This window comes from Aspergillus oryzae, chromosome 3 (assembly GCF_000184455.2).
Source record: "Aspergillus oryzae RIB40 DNA, chromosome 3".
Lineage (NCBI taxonomy): Eukaryota > Fungi > Ascomycota > Eurotiomycetes > Eurotiales > Aspergillaceae > Aspergillus > Aspergillus oryzae.
In genome coordinates, this window is record NC_036437.1 from 2,083,772 (window position 1) to 2,101,386 (window position 17,615).

Genomic DNA, 17,615 nt, shown 5'->3' on the forward strand with positions numbered 1-17,615 from the left:
GATCAACGGCAGATCATCCATGGCTTATGCTATACATACACGAAACCCCGTTGGAAGAGGGAATAAAAACAAAATAGAAAAAAAAGAAATTCTTCAGCTGACAAGGGAGGCGTAAGATGCGTACGTGTCTAGAACGGGCGGAAGCCGGTGGCCTGCGGCGTGATCCCGTTGGTCTGTTGATACGGCATAGGACTTGGCACGGGCGCCGCTGGACCCTGGGTCAACATCAGCCGCGAGCCACCCAGGATCGGTGTGTTGTCCTCTTCGGTCTTCTGTGTGACTTCGCGCTTCTTGCGCTCCTCGTTGTCCTTCTTGAGCATCTCGATCGTACGCGTCTGCTCGCACAGGAAGTTGATCATGTAGGGCATGGTGAAATCGTGAAGGCCGTGGCGCCACGAGACCTCCATGATCACATCGGGACGGATAAGGTCGTAGCAGGCATACAGCATACCAACGTAGCATTCCCTGCTGCCAATGTCCACAAACTAAAATCGAAAGTTAGCAAAGTACTTCCACAGGTAGGGTGTAGCAGAAACTTACGTAGCGAAGGAGCTCCTCCACCACCTCAGCCTTGCCCGAGAGCGCCGCGGTCTCAATTGCATCCTTGTAGAGCTTGTCCTGCTTCGAAAGTGTAATCGACTTCTCCCAACGCTTATTATTGCGGTAGATGTTCGCAGCAATCTGACGGAAGAAGATCAGTTCGTGCTTCTCCAGACGCTGAGCCAGTTCCACGGCGTCGAAGTTATCGTAGTTGTCCACTGAGTCGCGCAGGGTCTTGTAATCTTCCTCCTCGATCAAGAGGTCATTGATGGCATCGTTCACTGCCCTCTTGTTTTGGGTCTGGACGTTCAGGAGGAAGGGCTTGATCAAGGGTATGTTATCTGAGGACTGGAAAATGCGAACAACACGATTGACGTCAATCCTGGCGGTCAAAACCTGGAGCAGATCGGTAAGAAGCAGAGGCTGCTCTTGCAGGTAGAAGTTGAGAGCACGATAGTAAATCTCAAGATTAGCGACCTTGACGATGATATCCTTGAATGAGTGATGTTCCCAAGCGTCGGCAGCACGCTCCATCATTGCCAATGCGGCGTTATCCCACTCATCATAGTGGCAGTACAAGAACACCAGCTCTGGCCAGAGGTTGGCATCCTCGCAAGCCCGGATCATCTTGGGGATATTGATACGGGACCAGAAGAGTTTGAGGTGCTCCATGACCCGATCAGGGTGGTACTTGGAGAGCGCAATACCCAACTCAGTGAACATACCCATGTGGGCCCTCTCCAAGCCCAAGCCAGCCTCCAGAACAGAGATAAGTTCATCGAAGTAACCGTTGCGTTCGTATTGGCGAACAAGATCCTGCAGCTCCTCAGCATGGACGATGAGATTGAGACCACAGATCTGGGCAAGACGGAACTCCTTCTTGTTGACGCATGCTTCGTTGACCTGCTTCCAGACCTTGACACTGTTGGCCTTGCGGGCACATTCCACCGCAGCTTGGTAGTCTTCCAAGTGTACCAAGGTTGTGGCAAGCTTGGCCCAGTTCGAGATGCTAGTGTAGAAGATCTTGGCAGCTTCATGGTAGCCTTCCTCGTAGGCCTTGTCACCAGATGTCTCAACATCCGCAACATTGGTCGACCGCAAGAAGTCCTCAAGTTCTGAGAGTTGATCGAGTCTGGCGTAGGCGAAGGCCAAAGCAGTGTCAATAGGGGGCTCCCGCAAAGTCTTGCGTGCCATCTTGAGATACTTAACGAGATCCTCATCCTTGCCAGCGTGGGTTGCGGTTTCAATGACCTCAAGGTAGTTCGAAGGGTCACTAGCACGGATGTACGACTCGATCGAGTCAGACACACGAAGACCGTCTAGTTGTGCCTTGGCAACCTTGCTCCATACATCCGGCAACTCAACACGCTCAGCAAACTCTTGGGCACGATCAATGCTAACAATGTTCTCAACAAGGACATTGACGGCGGCAATGTAGTTGTTGACCTTCTTGTAAATTTCGAAAGCCTCCTCATACAAGCCAACCGAGATACACATTTCCGCAATTTCATCAGGGCTGAATTCGTTGAGCTGATGAATATAGTCCATCAGGCGGCCCTTGTCAGCCTTGGCAGCGGTGAGCATAAGCAGGTTCTGCAAGCTGCCATTGTCACTGAAAGGTGATGGCTCAAGGATAATCTTCTCTAGCAGCTCGATAAGCTCGCCAGGCAGGTCGGCTTCAAGGAAGGCCTTAACAGCAACAGACACCTTGTCAGGTTCCGTCGATTCAGGCACTGCAGTTGCGATGACCTGGTCAACCATGGACCTACGGTGAACATTGTTTTCACTCAAGACGAAGGACCAGATTTCCGGATCAGCCCTCTCAACGAGGTAGCGTGCCTGGGCACGATACATGGCGTTCTCGTTGGTGATGTTGATGAGCTCCAAGTCATTTTGACCTTTCCTATACGCGATATAGGCCAGGTTCGGGTCGCGCTTCTCACAGTACTTGCCGACAGTCAGTGTGTCATACATATCGTTCTCCTTGAGGAACTTCTCGGGGTCGTTATTGCTATCGATATAGATCTTCGCAAGAGCATTGTACACAGCCTGTTGCTGATTACCGGTGGCGAGAGTAGCCTCGAGGAAAGGCAAGAGCAGCTTGAGCCTATTCCGACTCTCCACCTCGTTGACAAGCTCATCAATCGGGATAACGGCTGGATCTACCGTAGAGAGAAGGTTCTTGATAATGCTCTCTTCGCAATCAACGTCCAGTAACCCTCCAACCACTGCCGGAGCACGGGAAGGGTTGACACGCTGTACGTAGACCTCAATAGACTTGTACTGCTGGTTCTGGTAGAGATAGAGAACGAGGTCGTGGATAAAGTTGAATCGATCGCAGACAATGATCAGTGGGAGCTGTTCCGTCAACTTGGCCTCCTTTAGGAAGTTCTTCACCTTTTCGGGGTTGTAGTAGTTGCTCTCACGGCAAATACGCTCAACCTCAGTGACCTGGCCCATGGCAGTAGCAGCTTCGATGTACTTGAAGTGAACCTCGGGGTCCTCGCTAAGGTTAACGATGCTTCCAAGGTAGTAGTAAAGACCTTCAGCAGTACGGTACTTCTCGAAAAGGCTGATGAGGCTACCAGGACCCAGGAGATCGGAGAACTTGGTGGCAAGCTGAACGACGGCTTGCAAATTCTGACGGATGTTCACCTGCAACATCGTATCCATGCAGTCGAGAGTCTGCTCAACAGAAAGACGACCGAAGTAATTCATCAACCATTCAGGGCTCAGCTTGTCGGTGCGGACGATGTTACGCTTGATGGCTGTAGGATCATCAGTGTTCTCCAGGGCGCGTTGGATGAGGCCAGCATTCTCGCACAGCTGGGAAATTCTTGGGCGATCGTAGTGGGTGAAGATCTCGTTGCCAAGGATAGCATCAGCCACTTGAGGGGCGTTGACCAGGTTCATCTCAAGTAACCGTGTCTGCAGATGACCATGCTCAGGCTTGTTATCCTTGAGGGCATCCAACAAGAAAGAAGTCGCCTGCTGGATCATGTTCTGAGACAAGAATACGTCCACAACACGATCCAGGTCGATCAGTGCACCAGATTCCTCGTTGGCGAGCTGAGCAGCAAATTCGGCACCCTTCTCAGGGTTCACACGCACAATATGCTGCAACAGCTGGGTATAGTCAGGCTGATAACCGACCTGCTTGGAGTACGCGAGAATCTTATCGAATTGCCCAGTCTCTGCAAAGCCAGCGATGACCTTGTGAGGAACATTGGCTTGCAAGTAAATCTGCAGAGCAAGGTTCATGTCATAGGGTCGAACAATATCTCCAAGTTCCTCGGAGCCCTCCAGCTTTTCTTCACGCATCCACTTCTCAAGGAGGTGCTTCCGGTTTTGCTGCAAGACGGGGCGGACGAGCTCAACACTCTCGTATTTGTTCAGAGATCCCTTGTCCAAAAGCATTCCAAAGTACTGGAGGATAACAGACATTTGCTGCCCGGTTTGAGGAGCATTCTTGAAGCGGTTGATGGTTTCCGGAGTGCGAAGGAATCCGCGGGGCGAGTTTGCGGCGATCTTAGCAGCCTCAGAGTAGTTGCCCTGGGCAAGGAGGTTGTCAAACTGTTGCTGGTAGAGATGGTCCGCACCGGCAAGTCCAGCCTTGGAGGCAAGCCTCACTGCAAGCCCAGACATAGCAGGGTTCTCCATCAAGTACTGAACAATCGTGTTCTCATCAACGCTGACGGACAGAACCTGACCCTTGCGGTTCACACCAACCAAGCCAGCCGAATCTGAGTCGGGCGCGGTAGTGAAAATGGTCTCGCTGGAGATCCGGTTCATGAAAATGCAGGTGCCAGTCTCGAGATCATAGAGATGAATGAAGCCATACTTGGTGACAAGATACACGACATCGTACTTCCGAGATACTTGCATCGCCACCGGGAAATCATTGACAGCCTCTTGAGGGAAATACACCTCGACAGCCTTCTTCTGGAATCGGGGGTTCGGATCTTGGTGGTCAATCTCGGCGATCTGTAACTTGGCACCGGTCTGGGTCCGAACGGCAAAGGTGAAGAGCTTATGTTCCAAAGGAGAACCCTCGACTCGAATCGAAGCGAAGGCGGCAGCATGTCCTTCGATGAATTGCGAGATCCCACGTTCCTTAGAGTACAGCTGCATCGAGCCCACAACACGCCCCTGCTGCTGGCTGATTCCAACTACTACCATCCATTTCTCATCATCGTTAACGCGATAGTTGATAATTTGGCACCCCTATTAAATATCAAGATATCAGCTTTCCAGTTCCAATCGCTTGTTTACGTGTGTTCGATGCATATGACGTACGCTCAAGTTAGGGAGTCGGTCGAAGATCTTGAGTGGCTGAGACTGTGTAGGGTCGAAGACATCCCAGTGGTAAACGGACGAGTCCGTTACCAGACCCAGGCACTTGTCGCTGAACCACTTCCAGTAAACAACATCCTCATTCATCACCGCTGACTTCAGCTTCTGTTTCGCCCCAAGATCGAAGATTTGGATTGTGCGGCCTTGAGCCTTCAAAGCGATGATGTTTTTGGTCCAGTGCATGATAGCACTATCGGCGTTAATTGGCCGTTTGAGGATTTCATTGTTATTCTTTAAGTTGATGATGATAACTTGAGGTTTATCTTCTTCATTGAGCTTTTGCCGAACGCAGACATAGTGATCCGATTCTAGAGTCTGTTGCGAAGAGGGGGGCAATTAGCACACTGTAGATCAATTGAGGGGCAACGGTGTAGTATGTGTGTGGGACTTACACATGAGTTGAACCCGATAGATGCCGGCTGGTAAGAGTAGCAACGTAAGTAGATGTTGACAACAGTTAGGGTGGGTATGGTTGGGCGCGACTAGCACCGCAGCCTTAAAGACCACGAGCTGGCAGTGCGACAAGACATACCGCAATTTCAGCATTTGTCAACTGCAAGTATAGAAACACGGGTCAGCTTCCCATCACTAATCTGATAGTATTGAAGTCAAGGGTCGGAGAATACATTAATAAGCTCCGTAAACTTGATGGGGAGAGGAGCCATATTTACGTAGGCCGCAGGACGACCTCACCCAACCAACGAAACGCCACGCAAATAAATTCCACCGGGTTATAAGGAAAGAGAAAGAAAGAGAATTTAAAATTGAAGCTAAAGACGGAATGAAGGGAAAGAAGTAAGAGGGGGAGGAAAAGGAGGCTTTGAAACAGGGAGAGGGTAAGTTGATGATAGACTGGGGAAGCGGAAGTGACCTCAGGAGACCGGCGCGGCCGTCGTTGCTGAGGTGTCGCTTATGGGGCGTCACGTGCAGCCAGGGGCAGATAGAGTGAGATGGTCTGGACCTGCTTTGAACAACCAAAGACACTGATCTCTGAATTATAATTGAATCTAAAAGCAGAGAACGACTCTTTATCTCAAGCGAGTCAAGTTTATAAGATAATCATTCATTTAAATGAACGATCGAAACCATTGTCTTTTTCTTAGACTAAGAATTCAACTGTTGATCGAACAATGAATCGAAGTTACCCACTGCCCATTCACCTTTTTTAGAGAGATATGTTCATGTGACTCACTTTATTGTCAGCCCGATGGTTATGTCCAAGAAATACGAAAAGTGAAAGGAGCTCTAAGTACTTGACTCCTTTGCAATTGCTTTGTACCGTAGTGCACCCTTACTTGGTAGTGTTATGACATGGACTTCAAAGACAGAGGGACAAACGCTAACACACGCTTAATTACTCACAAATAAGATACAGACTACTCTTATAATTCTAAGGGTTCAACTGTAAGTTTCATCGTAATAGCCTTCATTATCATAACCCCGTTCATTCGTCACGTCCACCTGCATATGGTACATAGCATCCCCACACCCGGTCCCAGAAGGCTGCAAGGGCAAGCTCATCCATTTCATACATATCCACATTCTCAAGCTCCTTTGACGAAAGGCAGTCTATTGCTTTCTCCCATCTAGTAGCCCAGTCCAAACTGGACATCGCCCGGTTCCCCGGTCTAGAACATTTGTTAGCCGTATACACAGATCCTTCACGAGTCTATATCTACCTTAGCTTCAATTCCACTCGAGCTTCCCACCCATTTCCTCTATTTAGACTAGTTAGTATGGTGCGATTCACAAACCTGAAAGATAGAATGACATACCTCGAAGCCCAAATACGGTCATGGCGAGTAGTCTTCTCGTCTAAGCCGTGTAGCACGTCGGTTTGGCGCCTGTCTGTGTCATGCGAAGAGAATGTTTCACTATGCGAAGGTTTCTCCCGGATAACCTTATCTGTATTGGGGAGTCTGGAAAGGTGCACCTGCTGCCTTGGTAGTTCTATGGCAGCACTGATAGGCGCGTCAGTACATTGATAAGCAATCACTTAACAAGGCTATTCAGGATATACGCAGGTTCAACCTGGCATTACCAACATACACATGTGCCTCCTCCTTAGGCTCTGATGCGCTTTGTACCGGCCCCATCCAGGAGCAAAATTGCCGTCCTGCGCAGAGACTCAAGGCGCTGCAGCTGCCGCCCGATATTATGAATAAAAACAACGAGGTCTTGACCATCATAATAGTGTTTTCTCAATTGAGATTCAAAGTTAACGTCCTGTGGACGAGAGAGTCTCTCCGGGGGGCTGCTCTTGCCCATATTTCTTTGTTTCCTCCTGTGGTACAGTATATTGTCGAGTATCGACTTCCCGAACTACCCGAGCTTACATCGTGACGTCAAAGAATATAGAATCAATGACACACCCCACGGATTACAGTCTATCGTTTACTGAAAACAGACTCAGTTACATGTAGTGTCTCAGGGGCAGTCCATCAGGGGAATCCGCTGTCTGACTACAGCATTTCAGGGGAACAGCACCATAACATGTGCCATATTGTATAAAGGGTTTCGAGCGATTGATGACCTTCGGGGTGTACCGTGCAGAACTGCGCAAATTGATGGAATTAGGTGGTTACATACACACAATCCATAGGAAACAAAAGAATATATCTCTCCTCAGGCATCTTCTTGTGTTGATTTTTGTTCGTTTGTAGTCATTCAAGTTCCAGTGATGACGCGCGCACTCTAGTCGAGTATGTACATTCCATGGGTTGCTGTGGTTGAAGACCTCGGCAACGAAAACTCAATTGATTCCCTCCTCTAACACCCCCTCATTTTCTTCAGGTAGAAAAGACAAGAAAAGAAAAGAAACTGAATAAGGGGGAAAGGGAGGGGGAATAAAGCATCCGTATCCCCCGTCTGGAATAGATATAGAGGTAGAAGTGTAATGTCTCGTCAGTGTTACTCGCAACGGTTTATGTGATGATTGACGGTAACACTTCCTGATCAAGTAAAGACTTTCACGCATTAAATAACGGAGTACGGCCTGAGGCAGGTTTCCGCCTACTGATCAGATCTATAAATGCGGAGACGCAAAATGGACTCCAAATGGCAGATGGTCTCAAACGACATTCACATATCAACATAAACCCGCTTTTCTATGGTTATGTCACGACTCTAAACTCAGCATACTTTTACAGGATGAGAGCATATTTGGATTACAAAAGTTCAAGACTATATGGGGTTGGTCAAATGTCTTCAAATCAAGCTAGAATCTTACAGAGCCTACGCACAATATGATGTCGATTCGAGGCGTCAGAGGGAGGAAAAGAAATACTGCTCAGTTGACTCCCAGAATCTCAGAAAAGCTATTGAACTATGCTAAAAGAAGGCCTAATCCTTGCTGGATGTCCTTTTTCTAGCTCTGATCACCCTACTCCGCATCCTTCGTCGATCGGTTGATAGGGGGTCTACATGGCACGCTAATCTAGGAATAGGCAGCGATGGCCTTCTTGTATTCCGCATCAAGTCGCGCAGCCTCATCAGAAATAGTGGATGCGTCACCCGAAGTGACCTTCGACTGGAGCTCAGTTGACAGCTGGCCAGTAAGATCATGGAGGGAGTTGAGATCCGATACGACAATGCTGGTAACGCCAACAGAGTCAAAACCGGATTTCTACTAATCTTGTTAGTGATCTATCTCTGTGGAAAGATTCACGGCTGGTGATAACGCACCTTGGAAACGAGATCGTTGAGAACGTTCACAATGCTAGGCTCCAGACCAGTCACAGCATTGGTCACGCTTGTGCTGTCAGCAGCACTGAACGCAGTAGACGCTTTCACATCGCTGACGGTTTGCTTCAACGCCGTCTCTACTTGGCCTTCCTTCTGCTGGACGCCCAAGGCACCATTGAGCGTTCCATCGAAGCTCGAAATAGCAGAGCCGAGAGCCGACAGGTCGGTTGAGAGTGTGTTAAAATCAGCGAGGACAGCGGATGCATCTCGCTTGTCGAAAGGAATGGCGGAAGCGCCAACAGACAGAAGGACAGCAAGGACGTGTTTGGCAAGCATTGTGTTCAGGTCAAATTGAATGCAAGTAAGGTTTCTTCGGGCTGATTGTGTGTTTGAAAGAATGATTCTTGCTTCTCGAGATCCAAAAAAAAAGCGGGAATTCGAACCCCTTTTTATACCCCAAACCCTGGATGAGAAGACAGAACCCCCCTTCTCCATGTCTATTCTTCCGCTAAGCTAAAAACTCACGATTCGGAGGACTCCACGATGTCCGGCGGGGTATGAACGAGCAACTTCTCTGTGGATGGTGGACAATTTGATTTCTAGTTACTATAACTGCATATGCTATGATTAGCACCATGCAGTGCAGAATCACATCAGCAAGCCCGGGAGGTAAAACTGAATCTCTGGTGGACTCAGATGCAGCAGGCGCTGCCACTCCCCAAGATCTGCTTCTACTTGTTGATCGTCTCAAAACCAACCAAAAGCAATCTAGGGCCGTAATAGAAGGATCCTATCTTAATGGTTTTCGATGTTTTCTGTGGTACGTTCGTACCAGCATTGTTCATAATTCGTTGACATACCATGATCAAATCATATCACATGGTGACTTCTCTTCAGCTGCACCTCGGCCAACCACTAATTGCTGGAAAAAAAGAACTGCAAACGCCCGTCGACGTTCTCTCACTGGTGCCCGATAATTTACTATCCAGGGCAGGTTAGCGGTTGCATCCAGGGTGTACAATCTAGGCCGGGTTAGCTTTGAAGGAAGTGGTCTAAAAAGTTGGTCTGTTGGCTGCTGATCCTCCACATCCTGCTTAGGGCCGGAGAACTAGTGTCCTTACCCCAGTCCAAACAATCACCTTGTCTTTGGCATTCGCGGTGGCCCATGTTCCGGACTCGTTCGTAGTTGTCTTTCCAGACCGAGTCTCTCAAGACTATCCTAATAACTTGCAAGGACCAGAGTGGGTACTATAACTTACCCAAGGCAATGTGAGACATATCGAACCACTTTACTCACAAGACACTCCGTCTAAAACTCTAGGTACTAATCGAAGTGCCTGCTTAGCTGCTCAGGGCAAAGCTCCCTGTCTGGGGAGGGTGGAGAGTCAGTGCGCTGGGACAGCGATCTCTCTTGTGAAGAAGCCGATCGAAGATGCTGTAACTCTAAAGCAGAACGACAATGGCATTCCCACTGATACTGGAGGTACATGATCTGCCATTGCAACATGGAGACAGTTGTTACTTTTCTCTAGTACCGCGGCTTACTGGGATACGATGCCTAAGCTGTAACTAATGGCGGCTGATCAGGAGACTTTCAGCATTGCCCTCGGTCTGCTCCTCCCACCCATGAATAAGGAAATTGTGTTAACAATTCTGAATACTCTCTCTGTTTGGTTTCGTTATCGTACACTTTGGCCCAGGCTGGTAAGAGCATATAAACACCTTGGTCGCCATGAGAAGAACGACAGAAGGGAGTGTACCCTTTTACCTCACCACAGGCTGTGCTGTCTTTGCCGCCAGATAATCAACTTCAAGGACGCAGTCGGATCCAAAGTTTTTATTTTACCCTTGGTCAAGGCGCAGCAGTTGGGTCAGTATCGAGGCGGTGCTACTTACAGTGTAGGCCACGGTCGATCAAAGAACGACATACGGACCTCAAAGTAGCATATACACCTCTTTCTTCCAACATCGTCCAATTCTGGTATGAAATCAAATCCCCACGTCTAGAGAACATAACGGATTTGGTGACTCACGGCAACATCAGTTCCGAGATTGACCCAGAGAAAGTTGCATGTGAAGTTGACACTAGTGAGGTTCTTAATGACTAACACTTGCGTGATGCAGGCTTCCTATGGAAAAATCCAGTGAGTACGAGTATCATGCATAGTGTATGTCTGCGGGGAAGCTGCCCATACAGAGCAAGAATCATGACCAAAAGTAGATGTTTCTGTACCTCATCAGTCCGATTGGTAGGTATCGGTATACAGGATTGTATATGTGGATCAGAGGAGCGGTTGCGAGAGCCAACGTGCCAGCATGTCCACCGCGTTTAACTGGAAACTCCGTAGATACTATCGAGTTACCCCTCATGCAAGGTGGTCGGCATACCACCGATTAGCTGACCATCAGCAGCGCTCGTGGAGACCGCGACGCAGTCCAGATTGTTCTGGTTCTAGCCTTCAAATGCATCTGCAGGAGTACCTATTAAATACCGGGGCTACTAGTGTGCTAGTTCGCACTGGTAGCGTTGCATTCCGGCCCCAGGCACTTCCATGTCAACCCTTGTATTCGGGATGGTCCGCAAACCATCGGGGCTGGTCTAGGGATAGTGAGAGTGTGGGGCGAAGTAAAGGGAGGGTCTGGTCTCACTCCACGCGGGGAATAGCTTCTGGGGTTTCTTCACTGTATGGACAACAAGGAAGCGATGTAACCATGTGAGGTGACTTGTTCAACTCATTGGGTCCACAACATGGGACAAAATCCCATCCCAGGTACAGGATTCGATACCTAGTCCCGACAATTACTACGAAGAATATGGGCGTCGACAGCAGGCTATCCAAAGTTCATTGGTAACGTATCGATGATGCTGGACCCCAAAACGAAGTTCGAGTTTGGCCATGTAAGGCATACTCCTGGGGAGACAATATTCATTTCCAATGGGACGAACAACGCCGAGGATAGTGATAAATAAGTATGTTAATAGAAAAGACAAAAGATCAAGGCAAAAAAGAGATGACAACTGCTCCCACGCGGATTTGAACCGCGGACCTCATGATTACTAGTCATGCGCTCTACCAACTGAGCCATAGGAGCTGAATTGTTGAAAATGTCTCTTTTTTCAGAACTAAGTAAGGGTACCATAACACGATGTCATATTAGTGTCCTACTACAGAGTAGTAGTACTGGTTAACACTTTTGTGATCGGATGTATATGAGCTCTTATTCTGGAGGTTAGGAATTTCTCTCGTGCATCATCAAGCGAATGTCAATACGGCCCTAGTATAGTCAGTAACTTACCTGTCTGCTTCCCGCTACCTGCGATTTAGATTCCCGGTTTTCTGTTTGCACCATGTCCTCCAAAAGAGTGCATCCGCTGGTGGGGTCGTATCAATCGTATCAATCGATATAGTAACAACATGCTGGGCCTCACTTTGACTTGGGTTTGGCCGATTTCATTAATGGGTGCCCTTCTAGCCGGTCACAAGTTGGCCTCGTCCAGGTAGCATTGTTCAACTGCTTGTGTGTAGATGTGTTACATGTGCAGCTTGTAGTGAGGAGATTGGGTATGTGGATTTTGGTCAACCTCACGTCTGCAGGTGTTCGGTGATCTATGGTACATACTTTAGAATGATGAGGAATACGAGTTCCTTGGTGAAAGGTAAAATTCTTGAGTTCCTGGTAAGTTTATAGACAAGGAAAGGCCTTTTATACTGGCCTACAATCATGTGGTTGCAAACAAAGAGCCTTTGGGTTACTGCTGTCCATATATATATATTATCGGTTCGGTAGAACGGGGCCGGACCGGGTTCCCTGGGCCATTTTAACAACCAGGGAGGACTTGAGACCACCAGGAATCCTATATGTATTGTGGATGATAATGATCAAGCACCAAATAGCGTAGAAGATTAGACTAGCAGAACATATGTGCCTAGGATTTATATAGTATGTACATACCTACTTCAAAGGGAAATCAAGATTTGAGAAAAACTAGTTAGAATATAGATTTAATTATTGAAACCGCATTCAACAATCTAGCTCCTATGGCTCAGTTGGTAGAGCGCATGACTAGTAATCATGAGGTCCGCGGTTCAAATCCGCGTGGGAGCAGTTGTCATCTCTTTTTTGCCTTGATCTTTTGTCTTTTTCTAAACCGCGATCGACTGTCTGATTCACTTGATGGACAGACATCCCATATGATTTACCTGGACATTGTCTAGGTGCGAATGGAGGCCTATCCCGTTGTCAACCCTGGGCAGCTACCCCCCGACTCATTCATCATCAGCATTCACATAGTATTGCACAATTGAACTTTTCTTTTATTGCACTCAAGAGTGCTCGGTATCAAGTCATGAGAAAATAGACTAACGTCGTCACATAAACACTAGCATAACATTTGGACTATCTCATATCAAGCGATGGTAATAACCTAGTGGTGGAAGAGACGAGTACCCTGCTCGACGAAAACAATGCCAAGCTTCTCCGCAGTCTCGAAGACAGGGCCATCGTTCTGGCTACCGCTGGGAGCAGCGATGTATTTAACGCCGGAGCGGGCTGCGCGGAAAACATTGTCGATGAAAGGGAACTAGTGTGGGGTGGGTCAGCAAGGAGGATTTTATGGATCAAAGGAAAACCAGAGAGATGACTTACGAAAGCATCGGACGAGACGGCAACCTCGCTCAGCTTCTCGAGCCAGGATTCCCGCTCCTCCTGAGTGAATGGAGTAGGGACTTCTTCGAAGACACGCTCGTACTCGGCCTTCTCTGCATCGTTGCGAGGGGTGTTACCCGAGCAGAGCAAGTCAATGGCGTTGGCCTTGTCAGCACGCTTAGTGCCCTTCTTCCATTTAATGTTGAGGACACGGTCGTGGAAGCGCATCCACCAGTTATCAGCCTTGTCACCGGCCAAGCGAGTGCAGTGGATACGGCTCTGCTGGCCAGCACCCAGACCCACAACCTGGCCGTTGAGGGCGTAGCAGACAGAGTTGGACTGAGTGTACTTCAGAGCGATGGTGGCTACAGTGAGATCCCGCAAAGCAGAGTCAGGAAGGCTCTGGAGGTCCTTAGGAGTCACGATGGTGCTGAAGGTCTTCTGGGGAGAGATCACCACATCGTTGCGGTGCTGAGAGAGCTGAACACCGTACAAAGTACGGGTCTCCTCGGCTGGAGGAACGTAGGACTCGTCCATCTGGAGCACGAGGTACTTGCCACCCTTCTTCTTGGAGAGGATCTCAAGAGCCTCAGGAGAGTAGCCTGCGGCGATGACACCGTCCGAAACCTCACGCGAGATGATCTTGGCAGTGGGTACATCAACAACGTCACTGAGAGCGAGGATGTCACCGAAGCTGGACATGCGGTCGGCACCACGGGCACGAGCATAAGCCTGAGCCAGACCAGAAGTCTCGATACCAGCGATATCATCAACCATGTAGACCTTACGCTCCTTCTCGTTCAGGGGCACACCGACGGCAGCACCAGCGGGGGAAACATGCTTGAAGCTAGCCGCAGCGGGGTAGCCCAGTGCCTGTTTGAGCTCCTTGACCAAAGCCCAGGCATTGAGAGCGTCAAGCAGGTTGACGTAACCGGGAGAGCCGTTCAGGGCCTTGAATGGAAGCTTGCCCTGGAGCATGTATGCCGAAGCAGGCTTCTGGTGGGGGTTGGTACCGTAACGCAGAGCAATGTGTTGCTCACCGTTGCCCGCATACTGCTTACGGAAGAAACCAGAGATGGCAGTGTCGTAGTCTGCGGTGTGCTCGAAGGCCTTGAGGGCATACAACTTCCGGCTGGACTCGGTAATCTCGCCGGCATCGAGCTCCTTGAGGAACTCAGGGTAGTCCTGAGGGTCGGAAAGGATGGTGACGCGAGCGTGGTTCTTGGCCGCAGCACGGAGGAGGGTCACACCGCCGATATCGATCTCCTCGACGGCCTCTTCGATAGTGACATTGACCTTGTTGACGGTCTCCTTGAAGGGGTAAAGGTTGCAAACAACAAAATCGACCTTCGCGATCTTCTGGTCGGCCAGATCCTTCTCATCGGACTCAATGTCGCGAGCGAGGATACCACCGTGGACAGCGGGGTGGAGGGTCTTGACACGGCCACCAAGCATTTCGGGAGCATGGGTGATAGCAGAGACGTCCCTGTAGGTTCGATACATTAGCTCCAACAACTGTCATCTTATCTGATAAGCATGTGTGTAGACAGGGAAGAACTCACTCGACAGGGAATCCTGCCTCACGGATCATCCTGGCAGTGCCACCGGAGGCGAGCAGACGGACATTGTTCTTGGCCAGGCCCTTGGCCAGGTCAAGCAGTCCGGTCTTGTCATAGACGGAGAGGATAGCTGTAGTAGACATCGCGTGTCAGTCGGTGAGCGCCTCAATATCCATAAGAGTAACAGAAATGTCAACTGTGGGGAAGCATTCGGACCACATCCACACCACTTGGTAAGCAATGCAGTTCCAGACTGCAAAGATCAATTCAATTGTCTTACCTGACTTTTGTTGAGACATTTTGAGACAGCGACCGCGAGAGACACTAGATCACGTCAAGGTCAGGGACCAGAAAGACAAGAAAAAGGAAGGGAAAAGAAAATTGAAGGAGGGGAAAAATTTATCCCCACGACCCCTCCACAATCAACACTGCAAGCAGTCGGAGGGGCACACCCGGGGAACAAGAACCACAACAACATCGAAGGGAAGGGGATTATTTACCTGAAGAACAAGCCTGTTTCTGATAGGAGGGTAACAACAGGTGTTGAGAGTTGCCGCCTGGAACTCAGACTGATCGAATCAAATTCTGATCGAATCCTGGTTAATAGACTGATACTCTCTCTTCCTATACCTTATACCTTCAGATACTTTTCCGCGGGGTTCATTCGCCGCTTTCGGACTAGCATGCCTGAGGCAGGAAACCGAGCTCTTGATTATGACTAACACGCTAGATAGAGTTTAGTTTTTCAATCACATCATAGCGGGGCAGCTCCCAGCGAGCTAGTACTAAATGAGTACTATGTATCGTAATGCAGAGATGGCTGACTCATCGAACCATGACATAGCTCGGAAAGCCCGCGTAGATCACATGATATGCTGCACGGACCACCACAGCGGACAACGTACAAAACTGCGCTCGGCTCGGCCGCAATTTCCTCTCCTTTTCTTTTTTCTTCTACATGAACAACGCAAAATCAACATTCTTCAAAAAGCGTTCCTACGAGGATATCTCCTATTGGGGTGATGCCTATGAAGTACGGAAATCGTCATAAAGAATGGAGAGGAACTGCAAACCGCAGGGTGTCGATCTTGGGTGCAGTGTCTTCTAGAACTCTTCGAGTTCAGTGGAAGGGATTGCAATGATTGATTCTACACTCCTTTTTATATTTAACCCCCCCCCTTTTTTTTTTTTTTTTTTTTTTTTTTTTTTTTTTCTTTCTTAACCTTGTGTGTGTGTGCCGGGGGTGACCATGTTATGGTCATTGTAGTATCGGTAGTAAGCTTACTGTGTAGTTGAGAAGCTCTACGAATGGGCGTGCAACATTGTAATAGTCTCGTCGCCGTGATCTTTTCTGCAAATGACCACGGGTCTATTCAAGCACAGTTTACTACCAAACCAGAGTAATATGACAAGTATATGAACCCTAGAACTATGCAAGAGAGGATGGAGGAAGAAAACGTTGCAGATACGCTCGAATGAGTGTGATTGAAAAAAAAAAAGAAAAAAAAGATTAATAAGTTCAATGTTGGTTCCATGCCTGATTTATGCCTGGAGGGATTCCCTGCGCGCAAAAATCGCTAGTTGGCGACCAATGTTTCCAAAGCAAACGCATGCACTGAACAAAACACTGGCAACCCAAGTCCTGACTGCAAGGCTCTCTTGTGTGATACCCGTTCCAAATCCGAGATCCCGTAAAGTGCTGTTGAGAGCGGGAATCGCAGATGCGGATGCCCCCGTAGAAGGCGGCACTAAATCCGGCCTGAGTGCCAGGACGATTCCCATTCCACCTACTCCTACGATGGTGGACATGAAAAAGCCTGTCCTAGTGCGATCAATAAGATACCAGAGGACGGGGTTTGCGAGAGCGAGCGTTGCCGATGCTTGAGTAGTCGATTGCCAAGGGGTCCTCCGCTATAGAGAAATGTCAGTCAATCGACATGACCGGGAGAAAAAGTTTGCAATCTGGGTGTCTTACCATAGCAAATGCTACCCCAACAAAGGCACCAACGCTCCGGACCGCTGCAACCCACGAGAGAGTACGCTCTTCATTCTCCTCGTCGTTGCTTGACCGACTCGGCTGCTTGGCGTAGTCAACCGTAACGTCTTCGGAGAAAAGATCAAGGCCAGGAAGCACATTCCCCAAAACGACTCCGGCCACACCCCAGAATCCCAGGTATTCCCATGACCCGTAGTAGTGGGTGTTCTCCAACTTCACCGGTGTAATCCAATGGTTTTCGTGTAAGTGAATTGTAATGATCCCGTAGACAATGCCAAAGCTGAACAAGAGGGCGGCCTTGAGTGCTTGGGGCAGGATCACACCCATGAATAGCCCGTGACTGAGTCGTGACCGGGTTCTCTTGAGGGTGAATCGATCTGGCTTTTCCGGTACTGTGAGGGGGTTTGGTTTTTCGACGGCTGGCGTCTGAGCTTCCGTTCCCCAAGGACTGGATTCGTCCCGGGAATCCTCGAATGCCGTCGGCGAATAGATACCATAAAGCGTCGGGGTCGTCAAATTCATGATCGAACCAGTCCGACTGACGCTGGTAGACCCGGCATCCTTAGGGTTTAAAAAGTCTGGGTTGACGGGTTCCGCAGGGCTCGAGGGTTCGGATGATTCGGTCGAGGCTGGAGTGAGGTCAAACACCCGTCGTGGACGGGGTCGGAGAATCGTTGGGTTGTCAGACATGACGGGCGGAAAGCTGTGGTGGAACTTCGAATGGAGGAAATGTAACTGTATAAATTCAAGACCGGCGGGATCGTTAAGGAGGTGGGAAGCACAGGCTCTGTTCTGAGTGACCGCCGTCTAAAGAAACCAAGGGCGGCACAGCTAGA

The 17,615-nt window shown here is 49.1% G+C and overlaps 6 protein-coding genes and 2 non-coding genes across 8 annotated transcripts; 2 read left to right on the plus strand and 6 right to left on the minus strand.

Moving 5' to 3' along the window:
• Positions 1-128: 128 nt before the first annotated feature.
• On the minus strand, positions 129-5,558 carry AO090023000802 (clathrin heavy chain; the record flags this gene model as incomplete). The annotated part of the gene is made up of 5 exons (XM_023235767.1): positions 129-485; positions 541-4,764; positions 4,837-5,208; positions 5,286-5,312; positions 5,520-5,558. 5 exons carry the CDS (start codon positions 5,556-5,558, stop codon positions 129-131), a joined length of 5,019 nt encoding a protein of 1,672 aa, XP_023090756.1.
• A 779-nt stretch (positions 5,559-6,337) lies between these two features.
• On the minus strand, positions 6,338-7,082 carry AO090023000803 (uncharacterized protein; the record flags this gene model as incomplete). The annotated part of the gene is made up of 3 exons (XM_023235768.1): positions 6,338-6,521; positions 6,669-6,854; positions 6,943-7,082. The coding sequence occupies 3 exons, from the start codon at positions 7,080-7,082 to the stop codon at positions 6,338-6,340; spliced, it is 510 nt and encodes a 169-aa protein (XP_023090757.1).
• A 1,247-nt stretch (positions 7,083-8,329) lies between these two features.
• On the minus strand, positions 8,330-9,072 carry AO090023000804 (cell wall mannoprotein 1 family protein; the record flags this gene model as incomplete). The annotated part of the gene is made up of 2 exons (XM_001821257.3): positions 8,330-8,518; positions 8,578-9,072. 2 exons carry the CDS (start codon positions 9,070-9,072, stop codon positions 8,330-8,332), a joined length of 684 nt encoding a protein of 227 aa, XP_001821309.3.
• Positions 9,073-10,149: 1,077 nt separating this feature from the next.
• On the plus strand, positions 10,150-10,685 carry AO090023000805 (uncharacterized protein; the record flags this gene model as incomplete). Its single annotated transcript, XM_023235769.1, has 3 exons — positions 10,150-10,186; positions 10,318-10,558; positions 10,622-10,685. The coding sequence occupies 3 exons, from the start codon at positions 10,150-10,152 to the stop codon at positions 10,683-10,685; spliced, it is 342 nt and encodes a 113-aa protein (XP_023090758.1).
• Positions 10,686-11,597: 912 nt separating this feature from the next.
• Positions 11,598-11,670, minus strand: AO090023t00022. Its single transcript has one exon. It is a non-coding gene; the product is annotated as a tRNA-Thr (tRNA).
• Positions 11,671-12,611: 941 nt separating this feature from the next.
• AO090023t00023 lies at positions 12,612-12,684 on the plus strand. The gene has a single exon. It is a non-coding gene; the product is annotated as a tRNA-Thr (tRNA).
• Positions 12,685-13,003: 319 nt separating this feature from the next.
• AO090023000806 (phosphoribosylaminoimidazolecarboxamide formyltransferase/IMP cyclohydrolase) lies at positions 13,004-15,082 on the minus strand (the record flags this gene model as incomplete). Its single annotated transcript, XM_001821259.3, has 4 exons — positions 13,004-13,159; positions 13,225-14,710; positions 14,787-14,913; positions 15,064-15,082. 4 exons carry the CDS (start codon positions 15,080-15,082, stop codon positions 13,004-13,006), a joined length of 1,788 nt encoding a protein of 595 aa, XP_001821311.1.
• A 1,243-nt stretch (positions 15,083-16,325) lies between these two features.
• Positions 16,326-17,469, minus strand: AO090023000807 (INSIG family protein; the record flags this gene model as incomplete). Its single annotated transcript, XM_001821260.3, has 2 exons — positions 16,326-16,694; positions 16,759-17,469. 2 exons carry the CDS (start codon positions 17,467-17,469, stop codon positions 16,326-16,328), a joined length of 1,080 nt encoding a protein of 359 aa, XP_001821312.1.
• Positions 17,470-17,615: the final 146 nt, after the last annotated feature.